At 38.0% G+C, this 20,745-nt stretch overlaps 1 protein-coding gene across 5 annotated transcripts in view; it reads left to right on the top strand.

The window, feature by feature from the left end:
* The window catches only part of NEDD4 (NEDD4 E3 ubiquitin protein ligase), a 112,219-nt gene that overhangs the window by 89,596 nt on the left and 1,878 nt on the right, over positions 1–20,745 (top strand). For 3 of the 5 annotated variants that reach the window (XM_026648276.1, XM_026648277.1, XM_026648273.1), the window contains 18 exons: positions 103–270; positions 3,276–3,341; positions 4,016–4,135; positions 5,682–5,885; positions 8,006–8,083; positions 8,359–8,413; positions 8,503–8,561; positions 9,121–9,186; positions 11,677–11,906; positions 12,573–12,694; positions 12,786–12,856; positions 15,772–15,867; positions 17,010–17,083; positions 17,255–17,315; positions 18,729–18,788; positions 18,872–18,979; positions 19,618–19,714; positions 20,267–20,339. In XM_026648276.1, coding sequence (XP_026504061.1) covers positions 103–270; positions 3,276–3,341; positions 4,016–4,135; positions 5,682–5,885; positions 8,006–8,083; positions 8,359–8,413; positions 8,503–8,561; positions 9,121–9,186; positions 11,677–11,906; positions 12,573–12,694; positions 12,786–12,856; positions 15,772–15,867; positions 17,010–17,083; positions 17,255–17,315; positions 18,729–18,788; positions 18,872–18,979; positions 19,618–19,714; positions 20,267–20,339 — 1,808 coding nt within the window. Of the gene's footprint in view, positions 1–102; positions 271–3,275; positions 3,342–4,015; positions 4,136–5,681; positions 5,886–8,005; positions 8,084–8,358; positions 8,414–8,502; positions 8,562–9,120; positions 9,187–11,676; positions 11,907–12,572; positions 12,695–12,785; positions 12,857–15,771; positions 15,868–17,009; positions 17,084–17,254; positions 17,316–18,728; positions 18,789–18,871; positions 18,980–19,617; positions 19,715–20,266; positions 20,340–20,745 lie in introns of those variants that run through there. The other 2 variants (XM_026648274.1, XM_026648275.1) reach the window with 2 other exon arrangements.

Consider the following 20,745-nt stretch of genomic DNA (forward strand, 5'->3'; position numbering starts at 1 on the left):
AATACAAATCAGTGTTTTCCTGTAGTCAAAAGGTTTGATTTAAGGTTTTGTAACCTAAAATATACTTTTCTTTTCTTTTTTTTTTTCCTCCCTGAAAAAAAGAGCTGGGAAGTTATAACTGAAGATGAGGCCACTATGTACAGCAATCAGAATCTTCAAACACTACTGCCACAGAGCAGCTCTGATATGCAGTCTCACCTTGCAGAAGAATTGAATACCAGACTTACTATCTCTGGGAGTCCAGCCACTGGCCAATCAACTTCCTGCAGTGTAAGATAGCAGATATTTTTCCAATTGTTTTAACATGAATAGTAAATCTTCAAATTATTTTCCCAAAACCTAATTCTAACCCAAATTTCTTACAGCAAATATTATGTAATATCACTTTGTAGTTACTGTACTGAGAAACTCTTAAATTAAGAGTCCTAATTAGCTTTAGATTTTATTTTATTTTATTTTGTCAGAGCTAGAATCAATATTTCAAACCAAGAGCATCCGTCATTTAACTTCAGTTCTTGCAGAGGCTTAAGGATAATCTTGGTATACTAGACCTACTCGCCAAATAAAATGTTTTTCATTTTTCCCCCACTTTGTTTTTGTAAAACAAGACTTTTTCCATGAGACCTAAAGCAGCATCTGCATTGAATTACCTGAGTTCGCAAATCTAGCTTCTGTTCTAGCTATCATGCTGTCTAGAATACCACCAAAAAGTACCACAGAAGGACACTTCTAGAACTGTACTTAAATTTACAGCAGTACATTTTTGAGGAGATATCAATACCATAGCATTTTCCTCTCGTGTAGGGTAAACTTGAGAGAAATAATTTACATTACTAAGACCGCTAAGTCAAGGGATTGGAGACAACTATGTTGTAACCTGATGCATTTTGAAAAATCCCCATACCATTGAAAGAAGCTTACCCAGGGAGGTAAGGTGTGCTAAGCCATCAGAACTTTTGGGTTTTAAAATTTTCACTTGTATCTCTAGCTCTGATTGTGAAGATGCCATTCCATATGAACTGAATGTAAACTGATAGTATTTTTGTGAGTCTATAGACAGTCATTTCCAGTGCTGCTGCTCTTTGCTTTACTAGCTAACACTGTACTCAACATAGGGCTTATCTACACAGTGGGGTATCACACACTAAGTGGTGTGATTTCTAAAGTTCACTAATGTGTTTGTGCATTAATTGGTCTGTATTAGATCCTGCTGATGTGCTTTAACATACTTTAAATATTTAGTGAGCCACCAGTGGGGTTTACGCAGACCAATTAATCCGCAGCATATTAGCATGCTTTAGAAATCACATCCCCGTAGTACACATTACCCTGCCATGTAGACGAGCCCTCAATTCCTGCAGTTCAGAATCCTGTGGACAGCAGTAAAACTGTCACTTTGTACTGTGGCTGCTTGGGAAGTCTAAACAGGAAAAGAGGCAGTGGTAAAGTTATTTTTAGGGAAAGGTGAGGTACAGAAGATATCCTGTGCACCCCTCCCTCCCAAAAAAGAGGTGTAGAAGTAGAGCCTCACTCTTCCTTTACAGGTTTCAGAGTAGCAGCTGTGTTAGTCTGTATCCGCAAAAAGAACAGGAGTACTTGTGGCACCTTAGAGACTAACAAATTCATTAGAGCATAAGCTTTCGTGGGCTACAGCCCACTTCTTCGGATGCATATAGAGTGAAACATATTGAGGAGATATATATACACACATACAGAGAGCATGAACAGGTGGGAGTTGTCTTACCAACTCTGAGAGGCCAATTAAATAAGAGAAAAAACTTTTGAAGTGATAATCAAGATAGCTCAGTACAGACAGTTTGAGGACTGGGAATGGCTGAGCCATTACAAACATTGAATCTATCTCCCCTTGTAAGTATTCTCACACTTCTTATCAAACTGTCTGTACTGAGCTATCTTGATTATCACTTCAAAAGTTTTTTTCTCTTACTTAATTGGCCTCTCAGAGTCGGTAAGACAACTCCCACCTGTTCATGCTATCTGTATGTGTGTGTATATATATCTCCTCAATATGTTTCACTCTATATGCATCCGAAGAAGTGGGCTGTTGCCCACGAAAGCTTATGCTCTAATAAATTTGTTAGTCTCTAAGGTGCCACAAGTACTCCTGTTCTTCCTTTACAGTGTCCAGAAGACTAAAATAAGGAAGATCCATCCTTTCACAGCAGTTATCGGCCTCTGAAGGGAGTTGAAACAAAGCCTGCTAAATTTCAGCAGTTGGAGTATATATGTTAGTAATATGACACGCTTGAGTAAGGGCCAGAGTTAACATCACTGTTCGAATTCCATCACCTTACTCAGAAATTAGATGACTTGCACGTTGCCTCCTTAGTACTGTATATACTCGTTCATAAGCCGAATATTTTTGGTAAAATAGTGACGCATCAAAGAGCGGGGGTCGGCTTATAAACGTATCTACACCAAAATTTGATGATTTTAAACTCTATGGAATCATTTAATTGAATATCTAATACAGGGATCGACAACCTTTGACACGTGGCCCGCCAGAGTAAGGAAGGAAGCGGCGGCCAGCACATCCCTCGGCCTGCGCCGCTTCCCGACGCCCCCATTGGCCTGGAGTGGCGAACCGCAGCCAGTGGGAGCTGAGGGGCTCCATGCCTGCAGATGCTCCAAGTAAACAAAATATCCTGACCCGCAGCGGCTTACCCTGATGGGCCGGGAGCCAAAGTTTTCCAACCCCTGAAATATAGGGTCGGCTTATGAAAGGGTCATACAGTTTTTGCTATTTTTACCTATCCATTTTGGGGGGTTGGCTTATAAACGAATGGGCTAATGAACGAGTATATATGGTAGGTTTACTCCTCTACCTAATAGGTGTCTGCTGGTAAATTTTGAGATCCCTAACATGTCACAAGCATGACTCTAGTTACAGGACACAATAGCAATTCTGTAATAGCTGTGTCCTCAGGCTTAGCTGTATTTTATAAATTAAATAATTAATGTGACTGAGTGGTAACAGTTCTAGTATCTTAATGCCTATATATGAATTCATAGTCTGTTGCAAATGGCATTAGCTTTACTAGGTTCTAAACAGAAGTACAAGTAGTAATAGACTCCATTAGCAGATGGTTAATACCTCTTACAATATTTTTCAAAATTTCATTTTAAATAAGCATTGTTTTGCTGAAAAAATGAGGCAGCTTGAATGAAAACTGAATTTTCTTTGTTGCATTGCTTGGTAGCATCAAAAAAGCAACAATCATAAGTGATTTACAGTTCTCTTTCATAATTTCAAGAACCATTCCAGCAGAAGAGGTAGCCTGCAAACATACAGAGTTGAGGAACAGCCTGCACTTCCTGTGGTAGGTTATATTCCAAAAACCACACAATTTTGTAGAGCATAGGAATCTGAAAATTCACTACTTGTGAAACTTTTTTTTACCATGGGTAAAGTACTGAAACGCAGGTGAGATTTGACCTTCAGCTTCTGGCAGCTATCACGACAAAATCAATCTATGGGTCTTGCAAGACTGGAATCCCAACATAAGGCTTCCATCTTCCAAGTTCACATTTTTAGTTTTAATGATGGATTTAATGTATGGTTGTAGCCTGGAGGAGGGAAGAATTTTAACATGTAGATGTGAGACACTTTTTTTTTTTTTTTTTTTTAAGTTAAATCATCTTGCTTTATCAACAATACAATTCTAGCATTTTTGCGTTGTGCTCCCATACGCCATTGCAGCTTCGTAGTAACTTAACAGCCATAAATTCTAGGCTAAAACAGCCAAACCGAAAGATTTTTTTTAAAACGTATTTTCCATCGACTCAGATGGTGGTTTTGAGCAAAAAGGATGTGGTTGGCTTCTATGGTTTCATGTTATCCAATATGGATTTAAACATCTTTACTGTGTTTTACCCACTATTTAAACAACTAAAAACTTTCCCTGTATGACTTCTGATTTGGGGAAATCTGATGGATGAAGCCTATTTGCTAGTCAGTACTTTCCTACAGTAATATTTTCCTCTTTAATTTTAGTTACTCCCTACTTCATCTGGATTACCTCCAGGTTGGGAAGAAAGGCAAGATGAAAAAGGAAGGTCATATTATATAGATCACAATTCCAGAACGACTACCTGGGTAAAACCTGTTGTGCAGGTACTTTTGAGTTCTCTCCATTGTTTCATTCATATATCCTGGAATGAAAAGATATTGAATAGCTACTACAAATCAAATAAACTTTTTGAATACACTACACAATGACTGAACTTGTCTAGAGACCCGTTCAGTGAAACCAAATGTCTCAAATATGTAAAGCATGTTAAAGATTAGTGGTCAATATATGACGGGTAGGGGGCTGGTATTTTTCATATGTTAAACCAGTCCTCTTTATTATTGTTGTATTGCACATGTTCTTTTTTCAAAACTCCAGAACAACCCTTTTTTTTTCCTCAACTCTCCTCTAGTCCTGCTTCAAGAACTTTTTAAGGAAATTCTTATTGCCTTAAAATTTTACATGGAGAATCTGAATATCTGACTGTACTGCAAACTGTTCTGCAAGGGTTATTTTTTATGTAAATGTCCATATTTATCAAATGCATTTTAATGTATAGAACCTCGTGTATTAAGCTATACAAGATGAATAAATGGCCCAGGTAATCATGCACTGAAACATCTTAGTATTGTGAGGCCTTTAAGATTGCAATAAACTTTGAGACCTTAATCAGTGGCTATCACTCAGTTTTGCTGATACTTGGTTTGAGCAAATCTGTGTAATGTGTAGTAGTAGTCTTACAAAAAAGTCGTAAGATACAGGTACTGCAATAGGAAGAAGTATGTTGATCTCCAAGGTTTTAAAATAGCTTTCTTACCTACCAATGGGAAGGGAGTCCCAGTCTACATAACATGATACGTGAAAGACCAATTTAGAGTACACTGCTCCCCCTCGTGACAACTTGAGGAGAGTCAGCCTCAGTACAACTACAGCAATTAAATGTAAACTGATAATAGAAACTTGCTTTTGGAGCTAGATTTGGAGTACACTTTCAACACTCCTTCTGTTCTGAGCAAAGGCATTGTTGTATATCTTAAATTTCTCATTGGAAATAGTGTGAATACTCTGTTACAGTGTTGATTGTCATATTGAAATATACTGCTTCAGAGATAATGTTGCATCTCTTGTGAGAGTAAGAGGGACTCTGTCACTGGGAACAACAGAGAAACAAAAGTAGTTAATTTTAATAGGAATTCACTATGTTCACTTGAGGGTTTAAATGTGCCATTGGCATTTTTATCTAATTTTGACATGCCTGCAATGAGATCATACTCCTGTATCTATCATATCAGTCAATGACTTGATTATGATGTCAGATTGAGTTGAGTATTGAGTGAATTACACGGAGAGTTTAGTAACAGGAGAGAATTATTTGGGAGAAGCTTATTTTAACGAAGTATGTTTGAGTAACAAAAGGGTTGAGGAACACTCTCTGGAAAAACAAAAATAATGGAAGAACTCAGAGTAATTATATTTAACTTGCCTGGGTATGATGGTGTCTCTTTACAGTAAACATATTAGGACCACTCCATTCACATCTCCAAAAGCCCTTGTTATTTTCGACTTTAACATGAATTGTTAACATTACACTGGCTTTGTGTTCAGTCCAAAATGTACATAACTTTATTTTTCTTATCTAATATATGATAGACTACAATAGAAACAAGTCAATTATCAACAGTCCAAAGTGCTCCTACAGGACGTCAACCGCAAACATCAAGTGATTCATCAGAACAGTCTTCTAATCAACAATCTGAAGTAGAGCAAGGATTTCTCCCTAAAGGCTGGGAAGTCCGACATGCACCAAATGGGAGACCATTCTTTATTGACCACAATACCAAAACTACTACATGGGTAACTTGCTTTCAATTCAAAAGTAATCGTCTAAAGTCAAATCCTGGCCCCATTATAGTCAGTAGCAAAATGCCCATTAACTTAACTGGGGCCAGGATTTCATCGCATATCTTTTTTTCAAAATAGGGTTATCTTATTGTAGATTTAATGTGTGTGTGGTCAGTCAAACTAGTGCTTGTGCCAGTAACCTATTCGTAGTATTTATGTTCCTGCCTCATGCAAGAGGTGGTATACTGCCAACTTCTCTCATTGGATCAGCAAAGAGGTGAGAGGGCTCTGTAGGACATACCAGGGATGGCGAAATCAGGGGACAGGAAGGGGCTAGCGCCGCTGCAATGGAAATATTGGGGAAGGCTAATTGTATGTTTCTGGCCCCCTGATGTTTTCTGCCTCCATAATATCTCATGGAGTCAAGAGCAGAACTCTGCTTCCACACACAAGAAGGTGGAGGTGAGAGAGGGATCCAGAGGGAGGAGCTCCTGCTGCAGTGCACAAGATCAGGCTGGCTGCCACAGAGCGGGTAGGAGCAACTCTCCTCTCCCCCTCCTTCCAGCCATCATGGGTCCCAATGGAGACACCCGGCCCGAAGGAGGGGCAGGAGCATGTGCCCAGCCATCAGGGCTAGATGGGAGTAATGGGGCATCAACACATAGGGCACCAGCTGCCTGAAGGGGTGGGGAAGCACAGTACACCAAAGAACTGCTGTAGGAATGGCAATAGGAACTGCTGGGAATACTTCTTCCCAGCTGGGACCTGACTGTTCCTCTTCCTCCCCCACCAGCTGCCCCTAACCAAGTTTCAATAGCTCCCTCTCTTATCCCTCCATTCACAGCAAGCTTCCACCCCCTTGGTAATCAAGGCTGATGTATGTAGTTGAACACACATACTAAGAAGAAATTGATCGGTAAAGCAATCTGTCTTGCAGCTGTGAAACCCCTATATTTTGGCAGATGACTATCCTACAGCAGTTTTGTAAGACTGTTGGAGGTGGTTGCAGGCATGTGCTGTTAGCGGAACATACCTTTGTAAACTTCAGGCTTGTCTACATGGGGAAGCTAGCACTCAGTGAGCTAGAGTGTAAATTTAAAGCACACTCGCTACACTAACTTCCCATGTAGATACTCCTACTGCGCACTAAGGGCATGTCTACACTTACCGTGGATCAGTGCTGCGGCAATCGATCCACCGGGGGTCGATGTAGCAGCTGTAGTCAAGACCTGCTGAATCGACCGCCAATCGCTCTCCCATTGATTCCGGTATTCCACCAGAACAAGAAGTATAAGGTAAGTGGACGGGAGAGTTTCTCCCATTGACCCAACCCGGTGTAGACACCGCCGTACATCAACCTAAGCTACATTGACTCTATGTTATTCACATAGCTGGAGTTGCGTAACTTAGGTCGACGTAAGGACCTGCCCTAAGAGTGCCATCAGGTGATTTAGCTTAATATACTTCCAAAGTGCATTAAGTTAATGTGCACAAAGGCATTCTTACTGCTCAGTAAGACTGTCCACATGGGGAGTTAGTGTGGTGTAGCTAATGTGCACAGCTGTAAATCTTACTACCGTGAACATACCTCATGTATACAATTCAGGTTGTGTAGGGTATCCATGAATTTTTAAAACTACAGCATGCAGTACAGATGATCTTAGTGAAGGCAGGTCTTAATGAATAGTTTAAATATTTGAAGATCCAAACCTTCCCAAACAGCGAGTTAGGGCTCTTTTCAGGTGGGAGAGAAACATTCAGGTTTAGGTAGTAGATTCAAAATGAAGAGTAGTCTCTTCTTGGTTGCGGAAGAATTTCACTCAGAAAATCAAGGTGTTCCAAAGACATTTTGTGGAATGGTTAACCTGGTTCAACTGCTCTTAAACTAAATTGGATTCATGAATATTGTTGCTAATAAAATGAGAATTTAGATAAGCCTGGAAACTTAAAGGTGACCATAAGCAAGTGGAGAACTGAAAATTCCTGTGACTCTAGTTTGGCTGGGGAATGTGTATTAATTGTCTAGCTCTGAGTAAGGGTAGTCTGTCTTGGTCATTACAAAATCAGGAAAACATTAAAGTATCATTAATCCTTTTCTCTTTGTTAAGAAGTGTTTTATTATGTTTTCAAAGGAAGATCCAAGATTGAAAATTCCAGCTCATCTGAGGAAAAAGACCTCTCTAGATCCTGTAGATTTAGGCCCCTTGCCAGTAAGTGAAAGTTTTTGTTCTGAGGCTGATCTAATTTAAATATTTAAACTAGCTATCTCTAAGTTTGGTGCAAAGTTATGAAACACTTTTAATATATTTAATATAAAGTATATAGCCAACACTCAAATTTTGAATCGCATTGCTGAGACTTCAGTAATTGTAACTTGATATAATATACAAATACTGCAATTCACTTACTATCTTGATTAAATTGTTAGCATTTGTTGCAGACAGGATATATAAGAATTAGTATTAAAAGATCACTCTTCTTATAGCCAGGATGGGAAGAGAGAACTCACACAGATGGAAGAATATTCTACATAAACCATAGTATGTACAATATAGTATCTCCTTGTAAGTTATGTAATTAATTACTGAATCAGATCTAAATTGGTGACACTAACTTAAATGTCTTGCAGATACAAAAAAAACACAATGGGAAGATCCTCGATTGCAGAATGTAGCAATAACTGGACCAGTAAGACTTTTTATAGAGACTTTTATATTTTTGCAAAAAAATAATATTAACAGAAGTTAAATGAAATTTTACCACTGTTCTCAAATATTCAGTCTGGAATGCCTAATTTCTGTAGTGCTTGAACATAACAGACTTGAGAAGGCATATCTGAAAACGAAATATCTGTATTTCTAGATCTGTTATCCCTTAGAAATAATCTTTAAATGAAGAAGAAACATTGAGTCCATGTGAAAAGCAGAGAATTTCCTCAATAGAGAAAGCAATATTTTTGAAGTTACTGATCAACTGTTTGTGTGATATTTAGCTGTGCTGTGCAAAATAAAACTAATTTAATCTTTGACCTAACATAAGCTTGCAGAAAATGAAACTTGTCTTTAAAAGAAATTTATTTCTGTTCCAAAAGAAAACTAACTTCCTAGCTTTGATACTTAATATGATAGATAACTGTCAGCAAAACTAATCGCAAATTACAATTTCCGACAGGATTTCGGTTTTAAAATATTAATTTTTTTAGTAATGAAGTATCTTATTTCAGTACTCTTTACTTGTTTGTTCAAAGGCTGTGCCTTATTCCAGGGATTATAAACGAAAGTATGAATTCTTCAGAAAGAAGTTGAAGAAGCAGGTTAGTGATCTACTAATACCTTACAAAACTGTGAGAAACCTCTTTCAATATAAACTCAATAGGCCAGATTTTCCAGTGCTCACTCCATTGCAAGAGCAACACATGAGGGCTGGAAAGCAGCCAGATCAGGCAGCTGACCGTTTTCCCCATCGGGAGCTTTCAGATGGCACAAACCCAATGTGCGTGACCTCTCCCTCTTGACGCTCGCATAAAGAGCATGTCGGGGGGGAGAGGAAGGAGGAAGTATGGCTGGAGCAGGCTGTGTTCTGAGAACGGCTACTATAACCAATGCAGGAAGTCAGGGTAGTGCCGATTCTCTGAGAAGCAAGGAGCCATAACCTTGGTGGTCATGATCTTTCCTCATCCCTACCTGCTCCATCTTTGTAAATGTGGACTAAGGGCTTGTCTACACAGTTTGGCAATATGGACTAGAAGGATGTTGATACAGGAGTATGTTAACTTGCACTTGGGAACTTTTAGTTTGTGCCATCAGGGACTACATGGGCCAGTTAGTGTGCAACGTTTTGGTGCATTTTAGAATTCACATCCCTCTAGAGCACTTTGCCACACTGTGTAGACGCGCCCTAAGGTTTGCATTGAAAATGACTGAACTTATTGTATGTGATCTGTTGAAAACTGGAAAAACAAAGTGAAAATTTGGTGCCAGTGTGCCATCTGGCATCAGGGCACTTGGTTTGATAGCCATACTAGGCATATCATTACCTGTACTCCTTATGATACTGAATGCTGCTGACTCTGTATGCTGCACTATACCAGAGGGGAGATATTAGAAGAACTTTGGAACAGCATTACTTAATTGTGCTTGCTACCATTCAGTTTAGGAATACGGCTGGTTAGATCATAGATAGTATGGCCTAATCATCAGCAAAATATTGGAATACTTAATCCTGGGACCTAAGATCAAGATTTTAGAGGGACTCAGCAATGAAAACAGCATATTCAGTCCATCACTGATTAATATAGTGTAACTTGAAATTCTTACTGTTTCAATAAATAGTTAATATTGAAAAATTGGAGGGAGTGCAGAAAAGAGCTACAAGAATGATTCAAAGTGTGGAAAACATGAGATTGAGCTTCTTAAATCTCTCACTACTTAGTTTATCCAAGAAACAGTTAAGAGGTTACTTGATCGCTGTCTACAAGTACGTATACAGAGAAGAGATTTCTGATAGTAGATAATTGTTTAGCACAAAAAGGCATAATGACATCCAGTGGTTGGAAGATGCAACTAAACAACTCAAACTAGGGAGAAGGCACCTTTTTTTTTTTTTTTTTTTTTTTTTTTTTTTTATTAAACTGAAGGTAACTAACCATTGGAGCAACTTAGCTAGGGATATGGTGGATTCTCCACTATTTAATTATTTTAAATCAAGGTTGGATGTCTGTCTAAAAGATATTGTGCAGCTCAAACAGAAGTTATGGGATTGATTGCAGAAATTATTGGGGGTGATTCTATGACCACTATTATTCAGGAGTCAAACTAGATGATCATAATGGTCGTTTCTGGCCTTAAAATCTCATAATATTTACCACAAGACAAAAGTTACACATGTTCATAGCAAAAATATTGTATGGATTATGAGCATGAAGCAAAAATGAGTGGAAAGAACAAGCTGACATGCAAATAATATTAAATCATATGCAGAGTGGCCAACCAGAACATGTTGTTGTTTCTATCAGTATGAAAATTTTAGGTTAGACGTGTACTTCACTTGTAAAAACAAAATAAGTTCCCTAACCTTTCAAGCTTGTTTTCTGAACAGAAAAACAACTTGAAGAAATTCTACATGAGGTACACTTCATTCTGTTATGTACACCTGGTCTAGCAAGCCCAGAATGCATTTTATACAGCATGATCCTAATCTGGGAAGTGATAGTAAGCTCAGCCATGCAACAGAATCGTATCTGTTTGTGACAATCATATTCCTTAAGAATGAAATAAAATGTTCACTGGTAGTCTTCTTAGTCACCACAAATAAACTTGATTATTTATGTAATAATATGGGCCTGGATGCCATATGCAAAAGGAGAGGAAGATCTTAGGGGCAGTGGACTAGAAATTGGAATAATTAATAGAAAAAGCCTGTGAACAAAATGCTTTATGAAAGCAGATGAAATTAAAATGTTTGGGGTTAGTCTAAACACATGATGTAATTATTGTACAGTATTAAAGCATTATACACTTTGATATGCTTTCAACAACAAAGGAGATGCTCAATCACAATAAACATTTATTTTAATGTACAACTTCCTTAATGGGGAGTAGAACTTGGTGTACAGATCTCTCCATGCTGGTCAAATCTTCTGAAAATAGCCATTTTTTCAACCATGTTATGTTGCAAATCCACAGAACATACTGTTGAAATAAAGTGGCATGCATGTCATCTTTTGACTTTGCCTTATTGAATTTTGCATAGTCAAGTGCAGTGTTGATTATTCAGTTCTCCTATTTTTCCTATTCCTTTTCAGAGTGATATTCCAAACAGATTTGAAATGAAACTTCACCGTACAACAATCCTTGAAGATTCTTACAGAAGAATTATAGCTGTAAAGAGAGCAGATTTCCTTAAAGCAAGACTCTGGATTGAGTTTGATGGTGAAAAAGGCTTAGATTATGGAGGAGTGGCCAGAGAATGGTTCTTCCTTCTCTCTAAAGAAATGTTTAATCCCTATTATGGATTGTTTGAATATTCTGCCACGTAAGTAAAAAGGAAAATACAGGTTGGGGGAAGTAGCTTCAGTTTACTCTCTAACATAAACTTAAATGCTGCAAATGTTATTATTTTAAGGAACTTTTGGTACATACTACTGTTGGCTCAGCAAGAGAATATTGTGCTGTCCCAGAAACCATAGTCCTATATTTTGCTGAGAGTCTGAAAGGAACCTTCATAGTCTTTGTACAGACAACTGTCAGTTTGCAGCCAATGTCTCTGTTCCTATAATTTTTTATAACATTCATGATTGGCTATATATTTAGAACAAACACAGTAGCATTTCTTCTTGAATTAATGCTTGTGTCCATTCTCACTTTACAGAAATGACTGAACAAATTTGTAAAATAAGAAGGAGTTAATGGTAACAAACAAAACACACAGGGTGAAACCCTGATCCCATTAAAATAGTTTTACTGTTTTCTTCAGTGGGGCCATGACTTCACTGATGGCTTCTGTCGGTGTTTCGAAACTTCAGTCCTACTAAATTTACAGTTGCCTGCACTTAACATGCTTTAATATTAAACTAGTAACTCTATAAACCATGTGTTTTTATGAGCAATACTAAGATTTCTTTCAAATCATTTGCTGTGGTAATTGTTCATGCAAGTGGTGTTTTTTGCAATTTTGCAAGTGGTGTTTTCCTCCTCTTAGGGATAACTACACTCTGCAGATCAATCCAAACTCTGGATTGTGCAATGAAGATCATCTCTCATACTTCAAGTTTATAGGACGTGTAGCTGGAATGGCTGTTTACCATGGCAAGCTGCTGGATGGTTAGTATTTATTCTGCATAATACAGTATGCAGATCAATATTGTGTTTTGAATTTCATTTATCTAACTTGAATACTCTTTTCTCTTTCAAGGCTTTTTTATTCGACCCTTTTACAAGATGATGCTTCAAAAACCAATCACACTTCATGATATGGAATCTGTGGTATGTAAATTCTGCTGCCATCATTCATGTTAAGTTTTAATATTTACAGTAAAAGCTTTTGAATACTAAATATTTAAAACAAATGTACACTTTGAATCCTTAGCTCCTTGCTTTTTAAAACAAAATACTACGGGTAAAATTTTCATAGATGTTGAAGTGGTTTAGAAGCCTGAGGTCCACAAAAAGTCACTGGGACCTAGGCTACTAAGTCATTTAAGCTCTCTTGAAAACTTTACTCTAAACCATCTGTGATGTTCACTTAAATTATTTCTAGGACAGCAATGTGGTTTAATGTCTTATCACAGAGGACCAAGAGTTGGCTTTCCTGTCTTATTCCTAGTTCACTACTAATTTTCTGCTGTATGATTATCAAAAGAGGATATACCTTCCACATCAGGATATTGGGTAGCTTAATTAATACAAAGTATTCTGAGATCCTTAGAATAAATGTCATAAATGCAAAGTGTTGCTTTTATTACAGTTTTTGTTCCCATAGTAATAAAGGTCTTGCATTAAATTTTCACCCCTTTGGGTTCCATCTTTGGGAACCAGATGCTACATTATGGAAAATATTTTTCCAGTAACAGCATCTGGATTGTTCATGGGCCCCATCTAGAACAGTTGTTTTAGAGTATTCTGTTTAGAATAAGCTATTCAGTGTCACTGTTCTTTTCTGTAATATATATAGTTAAAATACATAATAATATAAATAGACGATTGGCAATATCGTGTATCTGGAATCTTTTTGTTCCGACAGTAACAAAGGTCTTGCCTTAAAATTTCACCCTTTATGGAATTCCGTCTTTTTTGCACTATTGCATGCTCTGAATGCTTTACGTTCTCAGACTCTTTATAGTTATGCCTAGCAATATAGGAGAGAAGAATACTCCAGAGAAGTCTAAAATATAAGGTCACACAACATTGTGTACAAAATATCTTATCACAATCTTATGTTATGTCAGCACTGAAGATATTTCAGGACTTCTATTTTAAACTTTAACATCTGTTTCTTCTCTGAGTGTTTGGCTACACAGATTCCATTCGTGGTGTGCATGCACCTCATGCATGTGAAATTGGATTCTTTTGAGTAGTAGTATCTCTCGGGTCTGTACCAATGCCCACTGCCAGGATTGTGGCAGGCTCTGATTTCCACCACCTCCTCCTGAGCTGGTGACAGAGAGCCTCTCCTAAGGCTCCATCCTCCAGAAGTTTTAAGGTGGAGTCCCATACCAATCCCTTGGCATGCAAATCCAAGTTGACATTAACTGTCCTTTCCTATTCCAAGAACTTTGTTGCCGCCGAAATCTCTAGGAAGACAGTCTTGGTGCCAAATATAGTGGTACCGAGGTTGCCAACACCATCCACATAGGCACTGGGAGTCATGGCATTGAGCAATCCCATACTAAGACCCCTTTCCTAAGCATAGACTGACTACTGTCTAGGTCAGCACCACTACCATATGTGGTACCAAGACCTTTTTGTGGGACTGGGACCAGATTCTCCTTTCATTGAGAGGCTACGGGAAGTCATTACCAAACCACCCACCCAAGCTTCCAGATCGGATGCTGGTTTTGGTAAGGCTGTTCTACAGTCTATAAGTAGACCTCCACTTCCCCATGTAGTGCTGTGGCAATTGCTTGTTACTTGCCAACAGTGGAATCTGTAGATAGTCTTTCAGAGAATGAGAGAACTGTTATTTACCTTACAATAACTATGGCTCTTTGAGATGCGGTGTCCACCCAGATTCCATGACTTGTCCTCCTTCCCCACTGATTGGAATCTTGCTCCTATTGGATTCTTATTGGTGATGTAAATGAGTGAGGGTTGCAGCTGCCACACCCTTTATGCCCTCACCTACGGTGAGTGAGAAGGTACTTAGGGCCCGGGCCTTCTGTTCAAAAGAATCTGATCTCACTCTCATGGGATATGTGCTTACCAAGAGTGTCTGTGGCGACGACAAATCTTGAACCACAGTCACTGTAAGGTAAGTAACCATTCTATATCATAATATCTAATAAAGTGTGTTCTGCCTAACTTCCAGAGTTTGATCATTTTGAGAATGAAAGACTAGTGACCAAATACTGACCGCAGCATCTAACATTCTCAGGCTCGATCTGCTGTTTCCAGTTTTTTTAGCTCACATAGCAAACTTGAAGATTCATGTTATTTTGCAAGAGGTTTGAAAAGTTCTTCTGCAGCAGGAACACCTGAATGAAGACTGGAGAATCAAAGCAGTAGCCCAAACATACTCATATTTTAGAGAATACAATTATACATTAATTGATCTAGTGCCTTGATGAAGTACTAGAGTTTATCTAATCCTTCACCCCATGCCCATCATGAATAGTACTTTAAACAAGAGTACCCACCTTTATTGGGAGGGAGTAACTTGTGGTGAGCAATACCCCATCCTGCTGATGGAAAAGGAATGGTACTGAAATTGGCAAGGGAGGGAGTAGGTACTATCCATTGTTCTTGGCATGTGAGGATACTGATTAAAATGAATGAAAGAAAATGGGGGATTCCTCAGCTCCAGCAAAGATGTGGAAGATGGGAGTATCCCATAAAACAGAATAAAAAATACTTTATTCTTTGACCAAATTTTTCTCGTTTGTTTTGAAATTTCACTCTTTTGTTTGGATCACTTCATCATAGGTGTACCTTCCAAAAAACAATGAGTTGTGCCTCACTTTTGAAGTACTCAAATGTAATTCCTTCTGTCTTCAATGTTGAAGGAAGTGATTTGTCTCTGTGGGCTTAATCAGACAAATATAAGTAGTTACTCTGTTTACAGTGAGTTTAATGAAGACCTCAGTCTTTATTCAGTTGGGTTGGGTATAAATATGGAACATGCTCTGTTTGTTTTAAGTAAGTCTTTTATACTTATTTATTAAGCATGCAACTTTCATTTTTAGGATAGTGAATATTACAATTCTCTGAGATGGATTCTTGAAAATGATCCAACAGAATTGGATCTCAGGTTTATTGTTGATGAAGAACTCTTTGGACAGGTTTGTATATTGATGTTTTGTCTGTTCTACTTTATATAAAGTAAAACATTTGTACAGTGGAACTAAGTGGGTTTCTCTGTACAATACTTAAACATAGGATACTGTGATAAATACACGTGCCCTTCAGAATTGTGTTGGGCTGTTCACTTGTGCTTCTTGCTGTGGCTGGTACATGTTCACTTACTGTTTTGCTAACGTAGTTGTAATTTGAGAAATGCCTGGGGAATGGCTGTTTCAGCAAAGCTTTTGACACAATAAATTGTGCTTTTGACTGAACAGCAGCTACCATTTTAAAATACAGCTTTTGTGGTAAATGCTTCTCCAGATTAAAATAAACATTCTAAAATGTCCTGTCACTTAAGTCTTAATGAAAGCTGCATCCTTGTGATGGTTCTAGAAGTGCTGGAAATGAGCAGAAATATTTTTTAAAAATACTGTTAGAAGTAGATTCCCTTGACAAGTGTGAACATACTTTTTTGAGTTACCCAGGCAAAACTGTGGAACAAACTTTGTCAGTGGAGGGAATCTGTGCAAGATTTAAGTAATGTAGATCTACCACTGGTCTTGCACAGAAATCCCATTTTACAATTGTTAACCAGATATAAGCACAGTAGTAGGTTTTATGGTTCTGTGGGAGCATGGCCTTAAAGTAATTAAGATTGCAAGACAAGAAAATAAAAATCTAGTTGTGAAACAGGCTGAAAACTCAGGCTGTATACTGAGATTCTGGTAATATTAAACCACTATGTAGCAGATGTGTGCATCAGTGCACTGCTCACCAAAAATGCTGTAACTGTTTTGTACATGGTTTTTCTAAGAAATCTTGAGGAAAAAGTTTGGCTCACTGCAAGTGCAGATTGTGAAGTTAGTAAAAATATACAGTATTACTGAAAACTTGGGTGCAAACTTAGTGATTTACTGTACTTGAGTCAGATAACTGAGCTGCTACATTGCAATCTGGCACCACTGAATTGTGAATGTATGCGTAATATAAAAATTGTATTTATTCAGGTGGCATGAGAGAGTGGTGCTATCTATCATAGTTTTCAGATTCTTGAATTAAACTGAACTAAAAAAATGCTTAATATTTAAACTTGCATTCTGTTGAGCACATACTTTGTGTAAAAGAGTTTCTTGTTTAGACCCATCAACATGAGCTGAAAAGCGGTGGATCAGAAATAGTTGTCACAAACAAGAACAAGCGAGACTACATTCAGTAAGTAGTTGGACAGTCTGTGGAATATACCTCACCTCATTCCAGTTTCTCTAAATAAAGGGTGGTCTTTGTATTGTGTTTCATTGAGCTTCCGATTGTCTTGAAGCAAGCTGTAGCCTTGACGTGGTATGTGCATTGTTTGTACTTCAAATATTCAATTTTATTTTACAGTCTTGTAATTCAATGGAGATTTGTGAGCAGAGTCCAGAAGCAGATGGCTGCCTTTAAAGAGGTATTAATTTTTTAATACATTGTATCCTTTTAAAATCTTTCATATCCAATATTAAGAAAAATCTTTTGGAACACAGCATCAAGATCCATAGGCTAGGTTGCTATGACTGTAAAAGAGTCAGAGCGATCAGATATTTAATGGTGTATGGTTTCAGCTCTGAATTATTTTAATGATGCAACACTATTGTTAAAACATTTACCAGCTTTTTCATTATAAATCTCCCTTCACATGCCTAAAAGTTAACTTCTTGTCCAATCCTGAACTATCCTAGTTGCAATACAAATGATTTTTTTTACCAATTCTGAAATCATTCTTTATTTTTTTTAAGTAACAAAAGTGTAAATAAAATTAAGTTTATTGGAATTGAGTGACTTTTACTTATTTTTCTCCTCTTTATACAAATGACACTGTAAATCACCAGTCCGGTGGTTCCCAATCTGGTTTGTGAACCATTGGTGGTCCATGAAGAGCTAGCTGGTCACATGATGTTGACTTTCCTGACTTTTCAGCTGCTAAACAGCATTATAGGCTAATAAGCAGATACATGTACTTTTCCATGTGTAGGAAATTACTATACTTGCCACAGGGATGTTGTGATTGTGAATGGGCAGGGCAGGAGGAGCAGAAGTCCCTGTAATAAATGGGAGAGGAGACGGTGAATGAGCTGGTCTTCTCAGATTCGGCCTGCTCTCTTTAAAACAAAACAACACCATGTACCCTGTGAGGAAATTAAAGCCCTGCATTATTACAAAGTTTGTATGGTTTTCAGTAAATAAGGATGAAACTGACTGATTGATGGGCATAACTGTTCAACAGCTGTCTCATTGACTGAGCACATTCTATCCTGTTCATTGAATGAAGCAGGAGTCCTGTGGGAAAAAATCTAATGTAACTGGACTAGCATAATGAATATACACAAGGGAGCAGAACTTTTTACCCAACAGAAGTAGAATTGAGATTCCTTGATTCTGTTCCTGGTTCTGGGTCTCCCATGTAAAACACTTGGGTTCTATTTATGGCTCTGCCAGAATTGACTATGTGCAACTTGCCAGATCCTTCATTGTATTCTCTATGAAATGGGAGAAATTATTTGCCAGCTTCCGAAGCCAGGAATGTAAGGCCTTGACCAGTATTCATGGATAAAAATGGAGAGAAGTGATAATGTCAGCATGAGCATGCCCAGTGTAGCTGGAACAACACTGAAACTGTTTCAGTTTGCATTGGAAGCCGAATCTGTTTCCAGCATTCCCCAGGAATGGGGAATTGTGGCCCAGGTGTGTTTGAAAACAGTGCTGTATTTAATGTAATGCCTTGTCTGTAGCTCTTGGAAAGTGGAGATCTAACTCTTAATGGAGGGGGGAGAGGCAGTTTAAAATATAACTTGGTTTTCAGAATTTTTTTTCTATATTTTAGGGGTTTTTTGAACTAATATCTCAAGATCTAATCAAAATTTTTGATGAAAATGAACTAGAGGTAAGTGTATCATAGAACAGGAAACAAATTCTGTTGGAACCATATTTTGTTGACTTACATTTTGGTATTTCTCATTTGTGTAGTTACTAATGTGTGGACTGGGAGATGTGGATGTGGCTGACTGGAAGCTATATACAAAATACAAAAATGGCTACAGCATAAATCACCAAGTTATACAGTGGTTTTGGAAGGTAACAACAAGCTCTAACTTACTATTTATGCAAAATCTACATTTTAAAAACTGCTGTTTATCAGCTGTACAGATGTATCATTTGTTTAATAGAAAAAAGTAAATATTTGTACATTAAAGCTACAAACAGGGAACATAAGAACTAGAAATAATGCGTGTTTAAGAATATAATACAGTATTGATATGTATCCTATTCAAAAAGCTGTATAGGCTGCTGGCGTAAAATAGTGTAATTACGCCAGACTAGCTACAGTGAATGTAAAGAGTTATTAAACTCTTGTGTTTAAGTTACAGGAATCTGGCTGCTTGTTTATAACATCAACAAACTTCAAAGAAAGTAGGGGCCAAATCTGGGAGGGAAGTATTTTAACTGCCTTCTGAGTCAGTAACCCTACTGTTACTGTGCTACTTAAATAATTGAAGGTGAAAAAAGATTCAACCGAAATATGTAGACTTCATGGCTTTTAAAAGCATGCAGAGAAATAAGTTGTATTTATTATAGAAAATATCAAGAATTAGGCTACCCTTAAGATGTAGGAAAAACAAGTAAATAGTGTATCACATAAAATTGCTAACCAGTGTTACATTAAAAAATTGAACTCTTTCAGCTAAGTCTTTAAATATTATTGCCCTGTACAGGCAGTGTTAATGATGGATTCTGAGAAGCGAATAAGATTACTTCAGTTTGTCACTGGCACATCCCGTGTACCTATGAATGGATTTGCTGAGTTGTATGGTGAGTTCTTATAGTGCTATTCACCCAACTTGTTAACTGGGCTAATCAACATAAAGAACCTGCTTTTCAAACTGTCATGATGATTCACCATTTGACTTGAACCATATGCCTATTACATATCCATTTTGAAAAAATAAATTGTGTTTAAACATTTAAGTAGCAATTTGTAACTAGTTAGAAGTATCATTTAACCACACATGGACTAGATTTAGTAATATATATCGGTATGAAATTTTTTCCTTGTAGAGCATTGATCTGTCAACTACTACTGCTATAAATATGCACCCTTAGACTTCAGTATTGGTGTAAAAAAAAAAAAAATTCTTGCAGTAAATATGTATCCAGAAATGTTTAGAAAGCAATCATTGGAACATACACCCACTGCCTTTGAGTCTTGTGTAGAACATCCACTGATATCATAAGTTCTACCACAAAACAAGAGCAATATATTGAATAGACTTAAATCTAAAAAAAAAAAAAAAAAGAGAGCGAGAGAAAGAAATTGAGATTTATTCCATTCTGTGATTCTCTAAGTATTACTTCTTCCTGTAGGTTCAAATGGACCACAGTTGTTTACAGTTGAACAGTGGGGCACCCCTGAAAAACTGCCAAGAGCTCATACCTGGTAAATATTCTCTTCACTTATGTAGATTCTCAGGTGTTGAGAACAGGGCGGGCTCTGGCTTTTTGGCTGCCCCAAGCAAAAAAAAAAAAAACAAAAAAAAACGGGGCAGCCAGAACGGGAAAGCAAAATAAAAAAACCAAAACCTGCGGCGCGGCTGGAGCGCGGGTGCAGGGGGACCGGCTAGCCGGGGGGAGGGAGCGGGCAGGAGAGAGAAGGGGGGCTGCCGTGCGGCCCCTGCCGGGAGGCCTCCGCTCCGGTCGGCTGGGAGGGAAGGACGCGGGCTGCAGGGCGCTCCCGTCCTCCACGCAGCCGCGCCCTACAGGGCGGCCAGAGCGGAACACAAAAAAAAAAGCGGCCGTGCTGCCCTAGGATTGGGTGGAATGCTGCCTCGTTCAATCTGCCGCCC

The sequence above is a fragment of the Terrapene carolina genome, unplaced genomic scaffold (genome assembly GCF_002925995.2).
Source record: "Terrapene carolina triunguis isolate 2854851 unplaced genomic scaffold, T_m_triunguis-2.0 Scaffold67, whole genome shotgun sequence".
Classification (NCBI taxonomy): domain Eukaryota; kingdom Metazoa; phylum Chordata; order Testudines; family Emydidae; genus Terrapene; species Terrapene triunguis.